This window comes from Colossoma macropomum, unplaced genomic scaffold, assembly GCF_904425465.1.
Source record: "Colossoma macropomum unplaced genomic scaffold, Colossoma_macropomum, whole genome shotgun sequence".
NCBI lineage: Eukaryota > Metazoa > Chordata > Actinopteri > Characiformes > Serrasalmidae > Colossoma > Colossoma macropomum.
Genome location: NW_023494786.1, coordinates 23410378 through 23431081, shown reverse-complemented (window position 1 = coordinate 23431081; position 20704 = coordinate 23410378). Strand labels below are relative to the sequence as shown.

At 39.5% G+C, this 20704-nt stretch overlaps 1 protein-coding gene across 1 annotated transcript in view; it reads right to left on the bottom strand.

Moving 5' to 3' along the window:
* Nucleotides 1-20704, bottom strand: part of robo1 (roundabout, axon guidance receptor, homolog 1 (Drosophila)) — a 329382-nt gene that overhangs the window by 170205 nt on the left and 138473 nt on the right. Inside the window, 1 exon segment of the mRNA XM_036564441.1 lies at nucleotides 4023-4349. Coding sequence (XP_036420334.1) covers nucleotides 4023-4349 — 327 coding nt within the window.

Here is a 20704-nt window from a genome sequence, read left to right as displayed (position 1 = left end):
TACAGTAGTGTGATAGTGGTCACAAAGTCTACAACGCAAATATATAAATATATAAAATATATACATTTTATTTACTATGCAAAACCACCAGTGAACCTACATGTGTCTTCTGAGTGTTAATATGCAATGTTGACAAAGGGGACTATTTTGCCTTATAACACCCTGCATGTACCTCACTGCCCTGAATGGATTAAAAAAAGAATTTTAGTCCAAAACCTTCTCAAAACTATGAGAAAGTATCAGATAGCATATTTTTAACCATGTCACAAAACAAATTTCAATGAAAGAGCTTTTAGAGGTATTAAACTCTTTGGAGGTCTTGTTCCCATCACCACCACTATGAACAATTCAGACTCTCGTAAGCTTCTCTAGAATGGACCATTTTGAGTTAAATTAGTACTTACACATAGTAAAAATGCATTTTTATAAATTTCTTTTGTAATGTTAAGCAAATATACACAACTGAATCATGTCTGGCTTCATATTTCACATCAACCCCTCTGAATGACTTACATCTTAATAATTTAATTATACTGAAAATTTGAAAAATCTGTGGAATTCTCCTTCTCCTTTTCAGACCTACTTTGGACCAAAAAATAACATGTGTGTTCTACAGGGTGAATGAAAAGTCAGGAACCACCCAAATATCTGACGCTGTCATCATTGTCGTTATATTAGACCAATAACTGTACTTATGATGTATGTTACCCATTGGTCATCTAATGGTAATGATGAAGTCAATTTATCATAAAGCCTCTTACAGGTACTCGGGCGGTTTCAGACATGCTGGATAGATGACAGTAGTGCAGTGTTAGCCTCTGGAGAATGTTGCTCTTTCAGTTTAAAATAAAGCATTGTAAAACCCAAGAGCCATAGTGTCTACTACATTCCTACCAAAGGGCTCCAGCGCTGGTTGCTTGGGCAACATAATTACATGTGGGGTGGCTGGGGTGAAGAGAAGTGGGGGGGTGCACTAGGAAACACACGGTGAGGGTTTTTGAGCTTTGCCACCATGCCATTATGGTCCTGTTTGAACCTTACACAGAATAAGCAGCCTAAGGGCTGTGGCCAGGCAGACCATGTTTTCTCTCTCTCTTTCTTTCTCTCTTCTGGCCAAACCATCTTCCCGCCAAGCCACTCGTTTTTGTACTTTGAAATGCAGCCTCTGCAATGAACAGTGTATATCATCTGCTTTCAGCGCTTCTGTTTTTAGCTCCAGGACTTGCCGATACTCCTGCCATGTGCTATAGCTGTTCGGTATGAACGAAATATCACATGGCATATATATTATTACATATTTTGATTGCAATACGACCCGACCAACCACATGAATGTCTGCGATCCTTCAGAATGCTCACCAAATTCTCAAAATATCTCAGTAGGGCTCTCAAGAAACGCTCAATTTCTTAGCAGCATAGTCCTAATGTCAGGACATTGATGTAAGATTTTGTGAGACTGCAAAGGACATACGGCACAGGCAATTATATTGTGCAGCACCATCACGTGTTATATTTATGAATCTGAGCTCGTATTGCTTGACATTTAGATTTTATGTGTATAATCTAAATCTCGAAGGGTGCAGGCATTCAGTTTCTGTAGTCAATCATAAAGAGATTTAAGAGAAGTTAAACAGCATCAGACCTTCATAAAGATCTTATCTATTTAAGCTTTTCACAAGCTGATGTAAGTAAGAATGGGGTAACAGCTATATGGGTGTAAAAAGAAAAAAAAAATGTGCAGGAACGTAGAGGTAGGATGATTCAGGAGCTGTAACTCTGCCCATTCAGCAGCAGATGCCAATGTCACACATTTCACTTCAACTCAAAGCAGTCGACCGTTCCCCCACACAACCCACTGCCAGGTCGATTAGATTACAGCAAGAGTCTTGGTGACAGCTCCTGGGCATACTTGAAAAGTGGTTGATATCTGAGATCCTCTCCACTCACTCCTCTCTCAAGCTTGAGAAGAGATGGTATATTGAGAAGTTCATGTCACAGGCCAAGCACTTTCTGAGGCAAATCCATCATTAAAATGGCAGCAAAGTGAGTTCAAAAGGAAAAAAAACAGATTTGCATTAATCCACATGACAGAAATGAAGGAACTTCCTTGCAATGATCACAGCAAGACCACATAAAATCTAAATTAGTTTAACCCCCCAAAAAACCTTATTTTAAAGCAGTTCAAAATATACAATTTGCATGGTTTGGAATAAATCTGCCCAAGAGTCCTTAGGCAGTCTAGAGCTGGACAAAACAAGCTATGAGACTTATTCACTTTGGAGTAAGTATGTTAATGGTTCCTATAGAAGGCAGGAAAGGTGACCACAACACCAAAAAACACCAAAAACCAGGAACAATCTGATTACGTATGTGTATGTTTATGAAGCACTACTTACAAACAGTCTTTTCAAGAGTGAGGTTTTCTGATATCCTTATATATTCGTTATATCTTATCCAATCACCAGTCAGATGGTTGCTAATGCTAATAAACTGCTAGTTTATTTTATAATTTGTGATTTGTGAGACAAAATAAAACCACTATATATCTCTCTTCAGCCAAACATTGCATCTTGGACAACAACTGTGGGAGAGGCTTTGTATCTCTGATGACTCCTGACCACCTACTGAGAGTTCTTTAAGAACTACTCAACCTAGCTGTATCTGGCTTGCTCCATCCACCAGGACTGCCAGGCAGGCCCACCGACGCGAGCACATCCTGCCCATCTCTAGATTATCCAACCCAGTGAGCCCATTGAGGACCCAGCCCCAGGAGGAAACTGGAAACCCTTCCCATTCAGCTGGAGAAGGTACAGCCTTCTCCTGCATTCAGAGCATGGCCACAGGGTCAGAGACAAGAGGCCTGAATTAAGACTGTGGCCTGGTTTCAAACCACCCGAGGGAAAAGCTACTGGTCCCACAGAGGCCTCAATCAGGACATCATTATTCAAAGACCAAGAAAGCTGAGAGAAAACTGCTGTGATGAGGAAATTCAGTCACATCCTTGAGTGATTGAACAGAGCTGTCTTTCTTACAGCTGGATTGGTAATTGTCAATGTTGGTTTCACAGCTTACAAAATGCTCCCCATTTTGCTAAAATGTGGAACCTCCCAGCATCAGGAACCCCAATTTTACAGATCTATTTGATCATCTCCACTCTTAAAAGCAATGGTTCCCAAATGGTTCTTGGCTGTCAAGGTCTAAGAAAAGACTTTAATCGCTAAAGAACTTCTATGTTATATTATAGGATACATTACGCCTACACACGCCTTTCATGACAACTGACGCACAGCTATATAAACATTTATAAAGGTTTATTCCAAAAAGCATCAGTTCTCATAACACGTTATGTGGTGAAACTGACTAAAGCAGCCTTTGACGACTGATGCTTGTTGGAATAAGCTTTATAAATGTTTATATTGGTATATGTCAGTTGTCATGAAAGGCTTATCTATGTGTCAGGTAGCCTTACAAATGCTGCCCCTCACTAAAGTGGTACCTATTATTCACACCACACATTTCATGCACAAAAATAGTTCTTCAAAATTGTATTAATTGGTAAGTTCTGTGTGGAACTGAAAGTGGTTCTTTTCTGGCAGAAGTTCCTTCAGATCCCCCTAGAAGTTCCACATTTTTACTTTACGCCTACATGTTGCATGTTGGGTTTGACAAATATAGACCATCTGGGGGTTCCTGAGGACCTAGAAGAATAGAGATAGAAGAATAGAATACACATAGAAGAATCATCGTTTCCCTGCAGAACCACTGTCCTAAGGAACCTTTTTGGCACCATTATTTTTAAGAGTGTTTAGGCCATGCAAAGAAGCTACTGGTCTCAGAGAAAAGCTGGTGGTCCCAAAGAGGCCTCAATCGACGAGCAAGACAGCTGCTTCAATTAGGAAATTCAGTCATCCTTGAGTGACTGAACACAGAACGAACCTGAGCTAATGTAACTTTCTCATAGCTGGTCTGGGAATCCGCAAAATCTCAAAAAAACAAGCCAGTACAAATAAGCCATGCACTTACTGGCTACTTCCAGCGAGGCATTGTGGCTGACTGCTTCTCCGAGGTAGTTTCGGGCCACGCACACATACGAGCCCTCGTCCGGTTTGCTGCGACGGCCGTGGACTATTCTCAGGAAGAAGAGGGAGCCACTGGGCAGCAGCATGCGGTGCGAACGTGAGTTGTCCCGGTCCGTCTCCACCCTCTCACCGTCCTTGTACCACTCCACGGTGGGCATGGGCCGGCCCTCGGCCTTGCAGTTGAGGGTGGCCGGCTCGCCCTTGGACACTATCAGGTCAGAGGGGTGCTCCACAATGCGGGGTGGGTAATCTTCCTGCCGCAGACGGGATCCTGAAGGATACACAAAGGGAAAGCATTGAAATTTAGCAAGACAGGTTACTACAGTGAGTCGAAAATCTGTAACGTGATCGGACAAATGTAGAGGAGCTAAATAAAGAGAGATCCTAGCACAGTGTATGGCAATGAGACAGAGCATAAGTGAGACAGTAAAGGAGACATGTCCAGGCAGGGCTTTTCAAGGACATCCTGCACAGGTGCTGATGAAGCTTCACAGCCTTTGCTGATCCAGTCTTTTTTTCCCTTTAGCATGCTCCTTCACTCACACACCATTTTTGTTTTGTATTCCCCTAATGAAGTTAAAACAAGGCTTCCTGTGACAATCTGCTTATTGACCCACACCAGTGCCAGCAATTAAAACAATAGATTTTTTAGCCTTCACAAAATTCTTGGCATGAAAAACCGCCACACACACAATTGAGAATTCATTTAAATTCACTGGGTGAAAAAAACAATTGTTACTGGAAATAATGAGCACTGATTTAATATGACACAGTCTGCAACTCCTTCTTTTTGGACACCACTAAGCAGGTGTTGATGCTTTTCAGAAAGGAAGACATGAATGGAGAACTCATTTTAGATCACTGGGTGAAATAACAATGCAAAATACTGTATTGTTATTGGAAATAATGAGCACTGATTTCATGTGGCAAAGCCTGCTTGTCTTCTCTCTCTTTTTTCTTTGGATTTTCCTAAAGCAGGTGCTGATAATTCCCATAAGAAAGGGAGCAAATACAGCCCACAAACAAAGGCTCTGTGAGGAAGAAGCTCACCCTCCAATTACAGTATCCTCTCTTTGGAGTGCAGCGGAGCAACACTTTAGCTATGCCACTGTCATTTTAGGGGTTTGCAACTTCCTTGATCAAAGGCGAGAAACGAGAGGAGAAGGGCGGAGGGGAGAGATAAGAGGACTTCCAGAGCCATGCAAGACTGCAAGAGACACTGCTACACAGTGCAGCTACACATCTGTATATTTCTGTGTTCATGTTCGATAAAAGTCTAAAGGAACCCAGTTCATGCTGTAAAGAGGATAAAAATTAGCTAAAAACGGGGGCAGAAAGGTAATCTCTACAGCTGGAGTGAAGTCATTACTTCTGTTCAGAGACCAGTGAACTGCACCCGCAAGACCTGGTTTATATGCAAATGAGCATGGCATCCTTAATGCCCAGGGGTAGAGAAGGCTCTATGTGTGTGTGTGTCTTCACACTGGCCTTTAGAGCCCATTCAGCAACAATTAAAAAGAGCTGGGATTAATTGGCAGTCCAGGGTCAGAATTCATTTATTCCAACAACCCACAGCCTGGCATTGATGCTCATTCACACCCCCCTCTAAGCCCATCCCCCATCTCTCTCTCTCTCTCTCTCTCTCTCTCTCTTACACACACACACACACACACACACACACACACTTGTTTTTCTACCCTCTCAGTATATGGGGTCGCTGTTATTTAAAATCTTGTAGTATCTACATGTAGTGACAGTTTTCTAAGCTTAACCCTACCTATCCCTAACCTTTACCTCAGTAACTGAAAGGAAATGGCTTACTCTCTCAGTTGAAACACAAACATGAAACATTTATTAATTTAATTTATTTAATAACAATAATAAAAAACAGAAAACTTACATTTTCTTCAGTATTTAGTGTCTCCACACTTTGCCTTTGTTACAACTTCCATTTTTTTCACTAGACTTGTGTAGAGAAGGGGGTGTGGCCGAGCATCGAATGCAAGACAGAGAAGCCGGTCAGGCTGAACCAGCGGGCTAAGTAGCTGATGATGTTCACCTGTGCCTTGTTTCTGCCAGCCTACTTATAGTCATCTCTTCCCTCAGTAGGTGACAGAGCCCAGAGAGAGAAGGAGACCAGTGAAGGCATGAGAGCTGAGCCGAACTAAACTAAACTAAACTAAACTGAGCTGAGCTGAGCTGAACTGAACAAGAGAGGGAAAAAAAGGACTGAAAAGTCCCAGCGAGTGTTTTGTCTTAATTTGTCTGTGGGCTGAAAAGCCGAGTTGTTTTTGCGTTGTGTATAAATAATAAAAAGCCCTCCGTCTTCACACCTGCCCCTGCCGTCCTCCCTCCACCCATCATTAAAGTTGTTACAACTTGCTTTCAGTTTTTAGAAAAATCTGCAGGAATATTTTTCCAGACTTCTAAAGTTCAGTCTTTGAAGCTGGTTATATCTTCTGCTTCTCACAATTCAATTAATCCCAAATCCATTCAGTGATGCTGAGGTCTGGACTCTGGGATGTTGCACAGTTAGGAGCCCAATTTTCTCTCTTCTATTGTTTTTCTTTCTGTTAATAATTTTCTGAACCCCGGTTTTAGAAACTCACACATATTTCTTTGACTCTCCCCTTCTTTATGTAAGTGGATTATCTTATATCTAATCTCCTCTGAAATATCTGCTCTAGCCATTTTAGATGCACATGAGAAAGAAATGTGGAAGGCAGCTAAGGTGAGTCTGGGCAGTTGCTTGTGTGAATGTTAGTGTCTTTTGTAAGGGGAACATAATGTCGCTGACTCCTTTTGAACAGCTTTCGTTGGGAGGACATAGCTGTAACTGGTTGGTTTGAAGACTGTAAGGATGGAAGAGTTAAAGTAGCAGTAGAGTGCACAAAAGTAAAGAGCAGACTAATTAAAAATGTTAGATTTAATATTATACTCTAGTCTTTGTAATCTTTTCTGCTTTTTCTACACAGAAAAGTAAAGAATTTGTGATTAATGGCTGTTTTGACTGAAAAGAGACACTTTCCACAGTAGCTTTTGTAAAAACAAAACAAAACAAAAAAAAAACCCAAACAAAAATGAAATTCCTGCAACACTCTGTCTTTCAACAGCAACATCTGACAAAGAGCTGGTGAAAAGCTAACAAAGAACTTTTTTCACTGTGCTATTCACTATTGTTATGACAGCAGGTACAAGCCTTTAGTCAAAAAAATCAACATGGTAACAAAATCCAATCTAGTAACGTTCTAAAGATTTCAAATCTGTGGTGATAAAAAGAGATGCAGTCGTTCATTAAAATGTGTACCATCTCCAGAGTCTGGAACCGTAATTTTACCATTTTATTTGATCATCTCTGTCCCATGGAGATGTCTAGACACTGTAATTACAACACTTGCAGGAGAAAAAAAGTAAAAAAAAAGAGATTCACAAAAGAATATGCTTAATAAGAAACAGTAGGTGACACAAAGAAGAGCCATTTAATTGAACAGTGTTGAAAAAATAATGAGCGAAAGCACAGAATGTGTCTGGACGCTCCAGCCGATGAAGACACACAAAATTAACCCCCGTTTCAAAACCTGCTGACATTAGTGCTTTTGATCCTGAGCACAGCATGATAACAAAGCCATGCCCTTTTGTTAGAATGCACGTATACACACACACATGCACAGGTGGGTCCTGCTCGCCAGCCCTCCCGAAAGCCACTTTCATACTTCATAGAAGAAAAACTGTATGTTTTATTCACAGCCCACTTTGAACTGCATCCATCGTCCATTCATTTCTCATTCATATCCTTGAATACACTCAGCATTTCACTAAAGGTGGGCCATTCTTCAAAATATTCCTCCTTTCTTTGGGCATTTGTTGGTTTCTGTTGTTTGTTGATATTGAAGAATTTGCAAAATGCTATATATCCATTACTATTTTGGATATAACATTTTTCTTTAAAAGTATAACAGCTGATGCACAAGAGAAATTCTCTATTAACCCCTTAAAACCCCAGGCTTTTTACATACTAAGGCTTATTATACAGTAATTACACAGACTACAATGCAAACTAGTTGAGCTATTCTCAGGTTAGAAGTGTGTAGAAACCTTTGGGCCCACTGGCTGGCCCTGGCCATTTAAGGGGTTAAAGGTGGTATTAATTATAACACAGCATTACTATTTCTTGAATGTGTAAAACTCACTCCTAACAACATATACCAGGAAAAAAAAATTCTTGAATGTAGTCTATAATGCTTTTTGGAACAAAACCCTTCATTTCTTTTTTTTAAGCCCCCTCAGTAATAGTGCCCAACTAATATAGCAGTAGACAGATAAAATCGGCTAATATTGATGGGTCAGAGATTTATATTATGGGAAAAATGAATGGCATTCTTGAAAATTCCTACCACTGTGCCCTGTGGCAATAAAAAGATTATATGGTTCATCCTATGTACATTTACAAGGACATAAAGTAGTCAAAATACAATTTTTATATGCTATATGCTATTATTTTACATCATAACCTGACCAAAATACTCCATAAAACCAGCAAGCTTTTTTTGCTTGTTTGCTAAAGGTGGTTATTGAGTTGCTTTGGCAGTAGAAGCCTACACTTTAAGTAGCTGGTGTTGTTATATTATCATGTAGAAGTTAAATAGTGAACTTATTTTCAAGCAGTGTCATTTCAATATGCAGAAGCATTAGCTTGCTTTAACATGGGTGTAGCAATATTCATATTTTCCACAACCAAACAAGCTCATAGTTCAGAAAATACAGTGACATTCTGGGAAAAGTGTACAAAGGACAAAACGTATCAGCTTTGGAACATCTTTGTAGCAGCAATTTTTTAAAATGCTATTCATTTTTCCTATAGAGTAAAAAACTACTGAGAGCCGGAGTTCCTAATATGGGAATGTCGCTGACCACAAAATGACACACAAATTCAAAAGACTTGATATCGGCAAGTATCAAGGGAAGCCCCGCCCCTACTCCACAATATATTAAGACTTTGTGAGTTTCTGTTCTTTATTTAAACTGTTCAACAGAAATCTGACAATTGAAAACCGACAATCATACCTGACCATTCACAGTTGACAACTAACAGTCATGCCAGTCAGTACAGACCTATTCAACAAAACCTACAGGAGTCTTCTTAGTTTTTGGCCTAATTCATCTCCACTGGCTGATGTTATCAGTTCTCAGAACTTCTTAAGACTGATACTCTATTGATCACAGTATTTTCAGATGGGCCCTCTTCTGTCTGCCCAGGCACATAAACCAACTGTACAAAAAGGCTTTTTTTCAAGTTGTTTGTTTTTTTTTTTCTTTCTTACATTCTTCTTTTTTTCATCTGCTTTGCCTGTTCACCTCATCAGCTCCCTCCATTCTCTTTATTTACTCTGCTCTCCTGTTTCAGAGAATGTGAGATGAGCTAATCAGCTTCTTGGGCTCAGCAGATGGAGGCTGAGAATTCTCCAGCTAAAGTCTGATCGATCCACGCCTCCGGCAAGACTCATATTTCTCTCATACACACACGCACACACACGCACACACATCCGGCACCAATGGATCAACACACTTCTTCACCTCTCGACTGTCCCTCTCTCTCCCTCTACTCTTTATATTGAGGCACTGAGTCTTAGTATGAAGGTAATTAAAAAGTGAAGTAGAAGAAGAAAAAAATCTTTATTTCTTCTCCCTTGAGTGGAAGATTTAGAAACATAGTATGATATAAGCAAAAGAATTCACACATTTCTTACCAAGGCACTGCTCAGAACAATGGATACACATAGATAGGGATTTTTTCTCTTATCTTATTTAGTACATGTCCTGCCTCTTATTCAAAGACACATATACACTGCAAAAAATTATATCTTAGTGAGTGTAAACAATGTAGTCATATATCTACTCGTTCTCATTATAAAACTGTTGTAAGAATATTGTGAGATTATTTAATTTATTTCCAGACATTTTTACTTGTTGTTAAGAAGCTTTATCTTATGAAAGTGTCTTGTTCCATTGGCAGGTAATTTTACTTGTTCTAAGCATTATTTCTTTTTTTGCAGCGCATGTTTTACGATATCTCTCTCTCCCTCTCTCTCTTTCTCTCTCTCAGACAAAAAGGCACTGTTCAGGTAAATATGTGCCAACTGTGTGCCTTAACCCTTTTTCACAGTAGCCATACAATGCAATTTGCGTCTATTTTGGCCCTCTGTTGAGCTATGTATTTTTTCTCTAATATCATTGATTGGATATATTTTGATGGAAATGTGTATGGTTTACACAACTGGAAGCAAATTGAGCTTTTATCTTTGTAGATGAGCAAGTGAGTCAACATTTATAAAATGTTTTTATTGAGTCAAATGCGATTTTAATTGTGGTGGTTGTGCACAATTTTTTGATATGATGACAGCTGCAGCACTGCTCTCCATTTTATCTCAGCATGGCCGACTTTGTGTAGTAGTGTGAATTATTTTCACAGTAGGTGGTTCTCATGCTTCCACTTTCACTCCTCATTGCTCGCTAGCAGCCCAACATAGTCACAGTATTTCACACACTGACAGCCTTGTCCTAGTTAATCTGATAACAGATTTACATGGAAAAATAGTCAAGTTGCGCTACTGGGGACCTGATGATAGCAGTTAAATGAGGTATAATACTACAATAGTTTCAGTTTGGGAAGAAAAAAGAGCTTATTTGTACTCTTTTATAATGAAACATTTTTTTATAAGTAGAATAATAAAATAACAAGCCAGGGGACAAAACAATATATGGAGTCAATGTGACTACCAAAAATATTGTAACGTAATATGGTACAATTATATTCCCTGATTAAAACCACTGAAGATGTATATTTAAGGTACCAACTCACTAACAGCGTTAGAACCCTGAAAAGCTCTTTTTCTGGGCATGTACTGATTGCAACAGTCATAGTTGGGTGTTTTTTTACTGGGTTGGGTTTTCTTTTCCTTTACAAAGTAGGTTCTCTGAGAACAAAGAAATACTGAAACCCTTGCATTAATAACACGTTCAAAGAGCAGAATTTAAAATCAGCTATTGGCAAATAAAACAGCACTTCGGTAATGATAGTTAATTCCAATTGTTTAAAAACATGCTGATCAATAAAGCTGTGTGTGCACTGTGTACAGGTGTGCGTATGCTGTGGTTTGTGGAGCGTAGCTGGGTCACTGAGGGAGATAAGAGAGTGAAATCGGTGAGGCTACACACCACAGGGTCTTTACAATTAAAAACCCAACAGACCCTCCAGTCACATTCATGCATATTACATTTTATTACTATCTACCCTTAACATAATGAATCTACTGAATCTACTCAGCTAGGAGAGAAAAGGACATGACAGTGAGAGAGAGAGAGAGAGAGAGAGAGAGAGAGAGAGAGAGAGAGAGAGAGAGACAGTAGTTCTAATAAGTTCAGGTCCACTGCCTGTGTTAGCTTCATATGGAAATGAGTTTCCTTTCACTCTGCTCCCGTCCATGAGGATTTCTTGGCATTAAAACAGAGAAAGGCAGCCAAAAAATCTTAACCATCCAGATAGGCCTTTGGAGCAAGGTTATGGAGAAGACCAGCGTATGTGTATGCCCTGAAGCAAACACAGTTTCAGGTAATTGTATCTGGTCCTATCATGATCTCAGTAATGATGAAACAACCGGGACACTTACGCACACATGAGTCACCCACTGCTAAACATCTCATTCTTCCCCACCTGCAAATGTGCTTCATAATTAAGGTGTAATGATATGGCAACTATATCACAAAACGTTATGTGTCACAGTATTTATTTTCTCTGAGGTTTGCAAACAAGCTGGAACAAAATACATCAGTAAAGCTGTAGCAGCACAATTAAACACTATTAGAAATGACATAGTGGACTGATCTCCAATCAGCTACCTGTTACTAGTGGTGGTCAAAATGACAATTTTTATTGTTATCATGATACATTCTGACACTTTGCATCACAAGATGCTTCTCTGAACATCTTGCGGATATCATCAGTCCTTAAAGAACACTCACCAACTGCATGTTTCACTACAAAGAGCATAATTAGACCTAATTAATTGGATTTAGTGTGGAAAAAAACTGTATAAGAATCACTGCATTCATAGTTTATGATAATGAAATGGAATAAAAGTGCCACAAATGGTTTTTAAGCAATGCTGTAGAAGAACCACTCTAGGTTCTCTAAAGAACCAGGTTTAAAAAAGAAATGTATGACCATGAAGAACCTTTCAAAGATTTAATAAACCTTTACATAATATAAGAGTTCAACACCAATTTAAGAGTGCTTTCTAGAACTGTTACATTTTGTCACTTTCACAACCACAAAAATGGTTCTTTAGAGAACCACTGCTGTAAATAAAAGATTCTTCTATGGCATCATGTAAAGAACCCTTTCAGGCACCTTTGCTTAAGAGTGTATTTGTTCTTTTTTGTCTGTTCCAGCTTATCAAACCTCTCCGACTTTTAAAATGTTTGCCATATCGCCCACCCCTACTTGTTATTTTGGCTTTATGCAGTTTCTATGTACTGGTTATTGTTGTTCATAGATCTTCCGTCTTTTTTATGATTCATGATTCAGTTACTGACAATACCCTCGCTGTACTCAGAAAGGTGCTTTGTGTCATGTAATTTATCAATCCAATGATAACACACTGTCATTTTGCCACCTCATACTTTATATCACACCAAAGTCCTCAGTCGCAGCTGAAACAACGCCTGAAGCGGCTTGAGCCAAGCGGCTGGCCTGCTTCTTCAGAGCCTGCGTAAGGCAGCCCAGCAGGAACTCTGATAGGAGTATCTGAGTGGAGATAAGAGCAGGCGAGGGTGGCAGGCTGCGGCCTATCTCTAACACCATTAATCTGCGATTAGCAGCTCGTTTAGAGCGATTTATGGCTGTGATAAGCAAAGGGTGTGCCTGTAGGCAGCGCAGCAACACTTACGTCAGCCATATAAAAGTTTAACAGTTGTACCATAAAAAAATATAAAACAGGAGAAGGCGGATTGTGTGACTGTTCATGTCTTCAGACTTTGATCGTTACGATCATTATGCTCAACAAAATGCACCATTTATTTGTTGGAACTTAACACTACACTCTTAAAATCACGTAGAGGCTTTTACAGTCAAACTAAAAAAAAAAAATCACATCACTCTCACATATTTCATTTACAGTTTTTGGAATGTGGAATCAGTCACATCTGGACAATACTTAGTATGTATAAGGTCATTATCGGTGCCCGTACCAATATACTGGATCAGTGCATAACTGTTTAAAACCATTCAATGTCATGAGTTATGCCTCTTTCCCATTTGTTATTGTCAGTGTTACAAAGACACTATAAAGAGTTCTTTATACTCCAAATGTTTTAAATACAATCCTGACCTACTGACACACCAGTCTGGCTGAAATTTGAGGCCTGAGTGAAAGGTTCCCATCTGGGACAATGAGAAGCCATCGAAACAGAGATGGGTCCGCAGAGGAAGGGGTCTCGGTCAGCTGTGAAATAGATCGGGGGGGGGGTCTCCTGCTGCGGTGGGGGTCAGCAGCAGCCCGGGAGAGCGCTCCTCTGGGAGTCTATAGCCCGTCCTGCCCGCAGGGGCCCGCAGTCTCAAACTAAAACAATGGGGGCAGTCTTTCCCCCTCCAGCTGCAGGGGCTCTCTACAGACACCTCCACACAGATGGAGAATAGCCTGAGAGGAGATATGGTCACTCACTTCGATTTGAACTCAAGGAAACAAATAAAGAAGTCTGTTTAAAGTTTTAGAGTGAAAGCATGTTGTTCTGCAGAGATTCTGGAGGAGGAAGTATGGCACGATTCAGGTCACAACTCTGAGTGCGTGCACTGTTTGTTCAGAGCATAAATAACACCATTGGAGCACACTGTGCTCTACCATAGGAAAAAAATAACGTACTTCCTGCAAAGAAAGACATTCAGGTTGCACTGTATTCTCTCATCGCAGTTACACTAAAGAAGTTTGGATCAGTAGTCTAAGCAAGAACTGATCTCTGAAAGAAAAAAAATACACCAGTGATTTAATAAGGATCTGATCTCTCAACAACAGGCAGATATCTCTTGGAGTGGGTGGTGTTACAAAGCATGGATAGTTTATAAAGCAAGCCATGGAATTTATACTATGATTATATGACAAAATGAAATTATGGCAGCATAATATATTTTATGAAATGTCCTATCAGTGAATGGCAGTGAGTGACTTTTAAATAGTAATATTTGCACTTTTAGCATATATGACATGGTTTTATCATATTGGCAGGTTTTCATTCAGTACACACTAAACCACATTAAAGATACAATTGGCCTTATGCTTTCATTATGGACCATTCTAGACTATCTGCCTTAAATTCTACCATAAAAATAATCTATTTCACCTCTGTAATCTGTTCTTCTCTTGCAATGTCACCTTTTTTTGATATAAGGAACATGACCTAACAAAATATGTATAGATGTATTTTGCTTGCGAAACAATTTATACATGAATGGTAATACACTTCACACTTCACTGGAAAAAAACTTGCTTAACCCTTTAATGTTCTGCTCAACCATTTGGTAGAGCACATTTTGAGTCACTATACGTGCCACAAAGTGCCATCTCGACCTTTTGGTAGACGTGAATATTCTAAAAATTGTGGGGTCAAAAAAACAAACAAACAAACAAACAAAAAAAAAAAAAAACACCAATTGTTTTTATTTTTGCCCCAAACAAATAAAAAATACAACAAAAAAAATATTCCATTGCTTTTTTCTTGGTGAGGACATTAAAGGGTTAAAGGTTGCTTCAAATTTACATGATTCAAATGTGTACACTGGCTAAATATGAATGAAATATATTACGTGAAATTAGTCATTATGTGTAAGTACTTGCTTAATTTGATGTAACATATTTAATTTCTGTGGAACCAATGTACACATTTGAATCATGTAAATTCAACTTTTTCAGTGTATCATTCAAACTGGTTTGATGTTGATGCAAAATGCTCATTCTAGAGAAACATGCCCAGTCAAAATTGTTCCCAACAGTGGTGATAGGCATCAGAAATCTTAAAAGGGGCAATTAAATGGTCAAGATGTAAACAAGATCATTCAAAGTGCATCAACACTACATATAAAAAACTCAGAAGACGTGTAGGTTCACTGGTGGTTTTGGGTAGTAAATGAAATAACTATATTTGTGCTGTAGACCTCATAAACCCTGGTTCCTATCACCACCACTGAAAAGGAATCTCTACAACTAACCATTTCACATCAAACCACTTTGAATGACTTGTTTACATTTTAATGATTGAAGTGTGTAGAAATTGTGAAAAATCGATGGAATTCCTTAATAAAAAGCTATTAGTGCTGTAAATTGCATTCTGAACATATGCACACACTCACTCAGAAACTATTCAGCAGTAAAGACAGCACAGAGCTTCTTTTATACAGTGATCGTAAACACAGTAGCACTCAGAAAGCTCCAACTGTTCCCCAGTTTTATACGGTACTGTGCCAAACATGGACATGATGCAACTACTTTGGAGGCAGAGTTAAAGGGGATATAACCAAAGTCTCTCAATGTACCTTGAGTGAGACGTTAGGTTTAATAGCAGAGTAGTCTGCAGCCTCGTGGCACTTTACAAAATACATGCAGCTGGTGCAACACAATGTTTGATATCAAACTGTACTAATGGTATGCTCATATTATATCACCCAGCCCCTAAAAAAGGGTGCATCTCATTCCCCTCACATAAATAATTTACCTTTCACCACCGTAGCCCAGTCAGAGGAAAGTTCCTGCAGCAGGGCTGTGCTGCTGTGCTGCTCATTAGGAAGAGAGCTGCCATGTCTGTTTGGGAACAGTGGCAGATGGACCATTCCAGACTGTCTGCGTCAGAAAGATGGCCTGTCACTCGTCCACACCGTCAACAGCAATTACAACACCCGTCACGTATATTTGTGCTATAGCTCTTGTCTATCTGTGAGAAAACATCTCGATTCTCACGAGACAAAAACATGAAGATGATATACACAATTAAATCAGAGACAGGACACGCGCCAAACCCGTCAGGCTGCCTGCGTACGTCTGCATGTGTGCACTGAGCCTATGTGTATGTTTATTAGAGAGATTTACAGGCACATGGGGAAATGTGTGAATGAAGTGTCCCACCAATTACATCTTGTTTTTGTTTCCTTGTCAAGTCTAATTCGAAGAGGTTTTGACCACAGTCTCCATCATATATCAGTTACCAGAGAACCGCAGCATGATGCTAAATCACAGCTGCGGAACACTTACTGCTCAACAATGGAACACATTTGAGAGACAAATCTTCACACACAGCCATGTATCAACCTATGAGACAACCCTACTCAAAGGCCCAAAGCTTTCTTCCAGTCTTCCTTAGACTCTTAAAAATAAAGGTTCCTTGATGGTTCTTGGCTTGAATGCTAGTTCTAGAAAAAAACATTTAATTGATATAGAACATTTAACATGGAGGTTTTTTACACTTTATAAAGGTTCTTCACACTTATCCTGAAAGGTTATACTGAAAGGTTCTTTAGGCAGCCAAAATTGTTTCCTCTATGGCCTCACTGCAAGTAACCCTTTTTGGCACACAAGGGGTTCTGTAAGCGATGCCATAGAAGCACCACTCTTGGGTTCCTAAAGAATCATTTTTGAAAAAGATATTTTCAACAGTGAAGAAACTTTTAAAGGCTTGAAGATTGAAGATCCATCACAAAATGTAAAGGTCCAATGCCAAGTTCTTCCTAGAACCTTTACATTTTGTGGAATGTCATCACACTCACAAATCTCATTTACAAAAACAGTTCTCTAAAGAATTGCCCATTGAAAGGCTGTCTGAGAACCAAATGTGGTTCCTCTATGGCATCATTCCAGAAACTCTACCTTTTTATCACACTCTCCAAAAAAGGGTCCCACATAGGGTTCTTTGTGCGACTGTCCAGAATAACCAATTTTGCTTTCCTAAAGAACTGCTTGAAAAAGTGATTTGTGGGAATGAAGCCCTTTTTAAAGATTTCTGAAGAACCTTCACCTAATGTAAAATTTCTACACCAATTTTAGGGTTCTTCTTAGAATTTTTATATTATGTGGAGGTTATGTAAACTTTAAAAACGTTCTTCACACTCACACATCTCATTTCCAACAATGGTTCGCTAAAAAAAACATCCACTGAACGTTTTTCTGGGAACCAAAAGTGGTTCCACAATGGCATCTCTCCAAAAAAAACCCTTTTTGGCAAGGGGACCACATAGCATTCTTTGTGCGATGGCCCAGAATAACCAATTTTGCTTCCCTAAGGAACAGTGTTTGACAACGAGATTAGTGAGTGTGAAGACCCTTTTAAAGGTCTGAAAAACTGGCACATAATGTGAATTTTCTATGCCAGTTTTAAGGTTCCTTCTAGAACTTTTGTCATGCGGACGTTCTTCCCACTCGCCCCATCTCATTTACAAAACTGGTTCTCTAAAGAACCATCCATTGAAAGGTTTTCAGGAAAGTAAAATGGTTCTTCTGTTTTTAGAATGTACTGTACTTTATGACACTGGCTGCACTGGTTTACAGATCGTCCGACAGTAGAACCGCATTTCCCAAGGTCATGCTCGCTCCCTGCTGCATCTCAGCACCCGTCACACCTCTCGCAGGGAAGCAAACTTGACCCTGGCCCTCACTTGGCACCATCAACTCAGGGAAGAATATGGTACTCAGGGCTCCACGCCAAGAACGAGAACAGCCTCTGTAAGGCTGCCAGAGTCGCAAAGCAGGACAAGCCGGGAGGAAGAAAAAATCAAATGCCTTTAAATATCATTTAGTAGATGGCAGATGCGATAGCAGTGGAATGAGGGCTAGGTTACACAGGAGCACTTATCAGATGACTTGCAGCACTTAACGATCTACAAAGAGAGGCGAACGCTAGGACACCCAGTAGATGGTGGACTGGTTCAGGGTTTACATTAAGACTGTACGTTGAGGTAAGTGTTAATGTTTCAACACCCGCAGGAGACTTTGTCCGAAGGGCTGATTGCTCAACCTACTTTTTATTGCTGCTAAGAAGGGGGATTTCCACACAGTCTAAACTGGATCTCTCAGCTAAAGCAGACCAGCTATGGTTTTATTGTGTGATGCATAGACAGATTCATGAGTAGAATTAGATTTTCAGTGGATTAATCAAGTAAACATAACATGAATGCAATATAAAATTAAATCTTCTCAGTTCTATGGGAAGAAAGTATGTTAAAGTAAAATGCTGAAAGCACAGGGATGCTGCAAATTTCACAGTATCCTGAAGTACTAGGTAAATGGATGATTTAGCTTTAGTAAGATCATGGGTAAATGACTGTCTCTGGCCCACAGCACCCATCCCGTTTCCCAATTAACTGCAGATTTTAATGCCAGAAAGCTCGTTAAAGACATGACCCGATCTATAATAGAGGCTGATTTCTGCAGATCTGTAATTACAGAAGGCTTTCACTACAACATTTAACTGAATGTCGTTTCTCCCCTGAGGATGTCACCTCCAGAATCCTGACATTTCTATTGTCTATTACAATCTCTCAGTTTTATGTGATAAAGGTCTATGCAAGACAGGTTGTGTACTGTCAATCAGCTCACTGATGCAACACTGGCTCTGCTCTGCACAGCAGAACGGAACAGTACAGACTAGACAAAGTGATAACATAGGAAAAAACACAAATAACCTCAATGAGAAAGTTTTTTCCTTCAAGATCGTTAGCATGTCATCTGCAAATATCCTCTCTAATACAGCGAGGCCTAGGCTAAGCCTTATACCTTGTCTGAACCAACAATGAATCTGCTCTATCTCTACAGTAGCAGAAAGGATCAAGTGTAGCAGTAAGAGCTAGCCTCTTTCATTTTTGTGGTGGAAAAAAGTAATGGAAGTATTTTGTGGTGGAAAAGTAATGGTCATCCTAACTGAATGCTGCCATGGACAATGCACCATCGCAATTACCATCATTAAGCGAACACTGAATATAACTTGAGCTGAAGAGTAACTGTGATACCACAAACTTGATTGATGGCGACAGTGATTAAGTGCTAGCAAAGCTCTATGTGTGCCTTAGCCAAACAGCTTGTCTTACATCAGCTAAGTGCAAGCCAAGGCTCAATTTGAGAATGGAGAACAATCCCTCAAGCGAACATTCTCCAAAAGCCTGGCCTCACTAAAGACACTCGACAATGCGCTAATTTTTAATATGATACTCTGCTAAGACAACCAGCAATATTGCGCATGATACACATGCACTGATTCCAATGTCATTTGCCTTGTTTAAAGCCATTGTGGATTCATATGTTCAAATTAGAATTATTTAACTGATTTGATCCAATTCCTATATACTGGAGAGGCAACTTGTCACAAGTAGTTCGACTCAAACAACTTCATGTTTACTCACATATATGAAGTCAGTGAGACTTCCGTCAATGCCAAAATTCAAAGAATCTGAGTAAAATCGGCTTAGTGCTATGCAGGCCTTAATGTTAAGCCAAAGGCTTTCGTTTCAGTTAGCGACAACATGACATTGAGAAGCAGATTACGACAGCGAGTGCTTGGCCTACTGCCAGAGAGAGTTAGTACATTTTTTTTTTCCTGCCAGATTTCAATTACAAGAGCTCATTTAAAACAAGGCCCCAGAGTTGCACACAGTTAGCTAAGCATGAGGCCAGTGATGGTAACAGAATCCTCTGATTTGGGTAACCATGTGGAAAATAACTGCAGTAAACACTTAAATCTAGATTTCAGGGGGGTGTATTTTTTTCAGCCGTACCTTTGATTTTTTATATTCTTAAAGCATTTACACTCATTTACTTCTGGTAATTTCAAAAACTTAGGTGGACACACAAAACATAATATTAATAACAGCAGTAATGGTTGTGGTTTATTATGTTGTTATTTCTAAACTGGCCAAGAAACACATAATTCAATGGAATGTTATATGAGCTTTATTGTCTGAGGCCTGATTTCCAATTTCGCGAGAGCTGAGACATGACTAAGTTGTTTCTGGACACCCAAAGTCCTTTTGTCTGATCTTGAATCTTGATGCTGTAGTCTGAGGATGGCCTGAAATGGCCCACCAAGCCTCCTTCCAAGCACGTTCAACCAGTGCAGCTCAACAGCCGCTTTTCTAGAACAATCTAGTTTATGCTAGGTACAATAAATGAGGTATTAGTGTAGGATATCACATGATCCAATATGTTTAAAACTTAAATTATGTTTAAGTGTAGGAACACTAGTGTTTTGCTACAGTTTGAATGAAATAAATCAATAAGTTAACCTTTTTCAATAAGTTTTTAATGAGGTAAATGATTTTTTACCCTAACATGGGGTCTATGTTAACTCCACCCAGATCACCAGGCACAGGCCTACTCAGCATGTTTCCAAACAAGTAGCCCTGTACTGGTGAACAAGCTGCAATACATTAAACCAAAAACGTAGACAATGCCTAAATACATCATATTTTGTCATCTATTCCAGAAGACTTCCAGAGATGTTTCTGCATGGTAACAGAACCTCTAAATCTAGATGCTAGTACATCTCAATGCAAAACTTTTGGAAACACTGCCTCTTTAGAGCTTGTCAGCCTAAAGAACG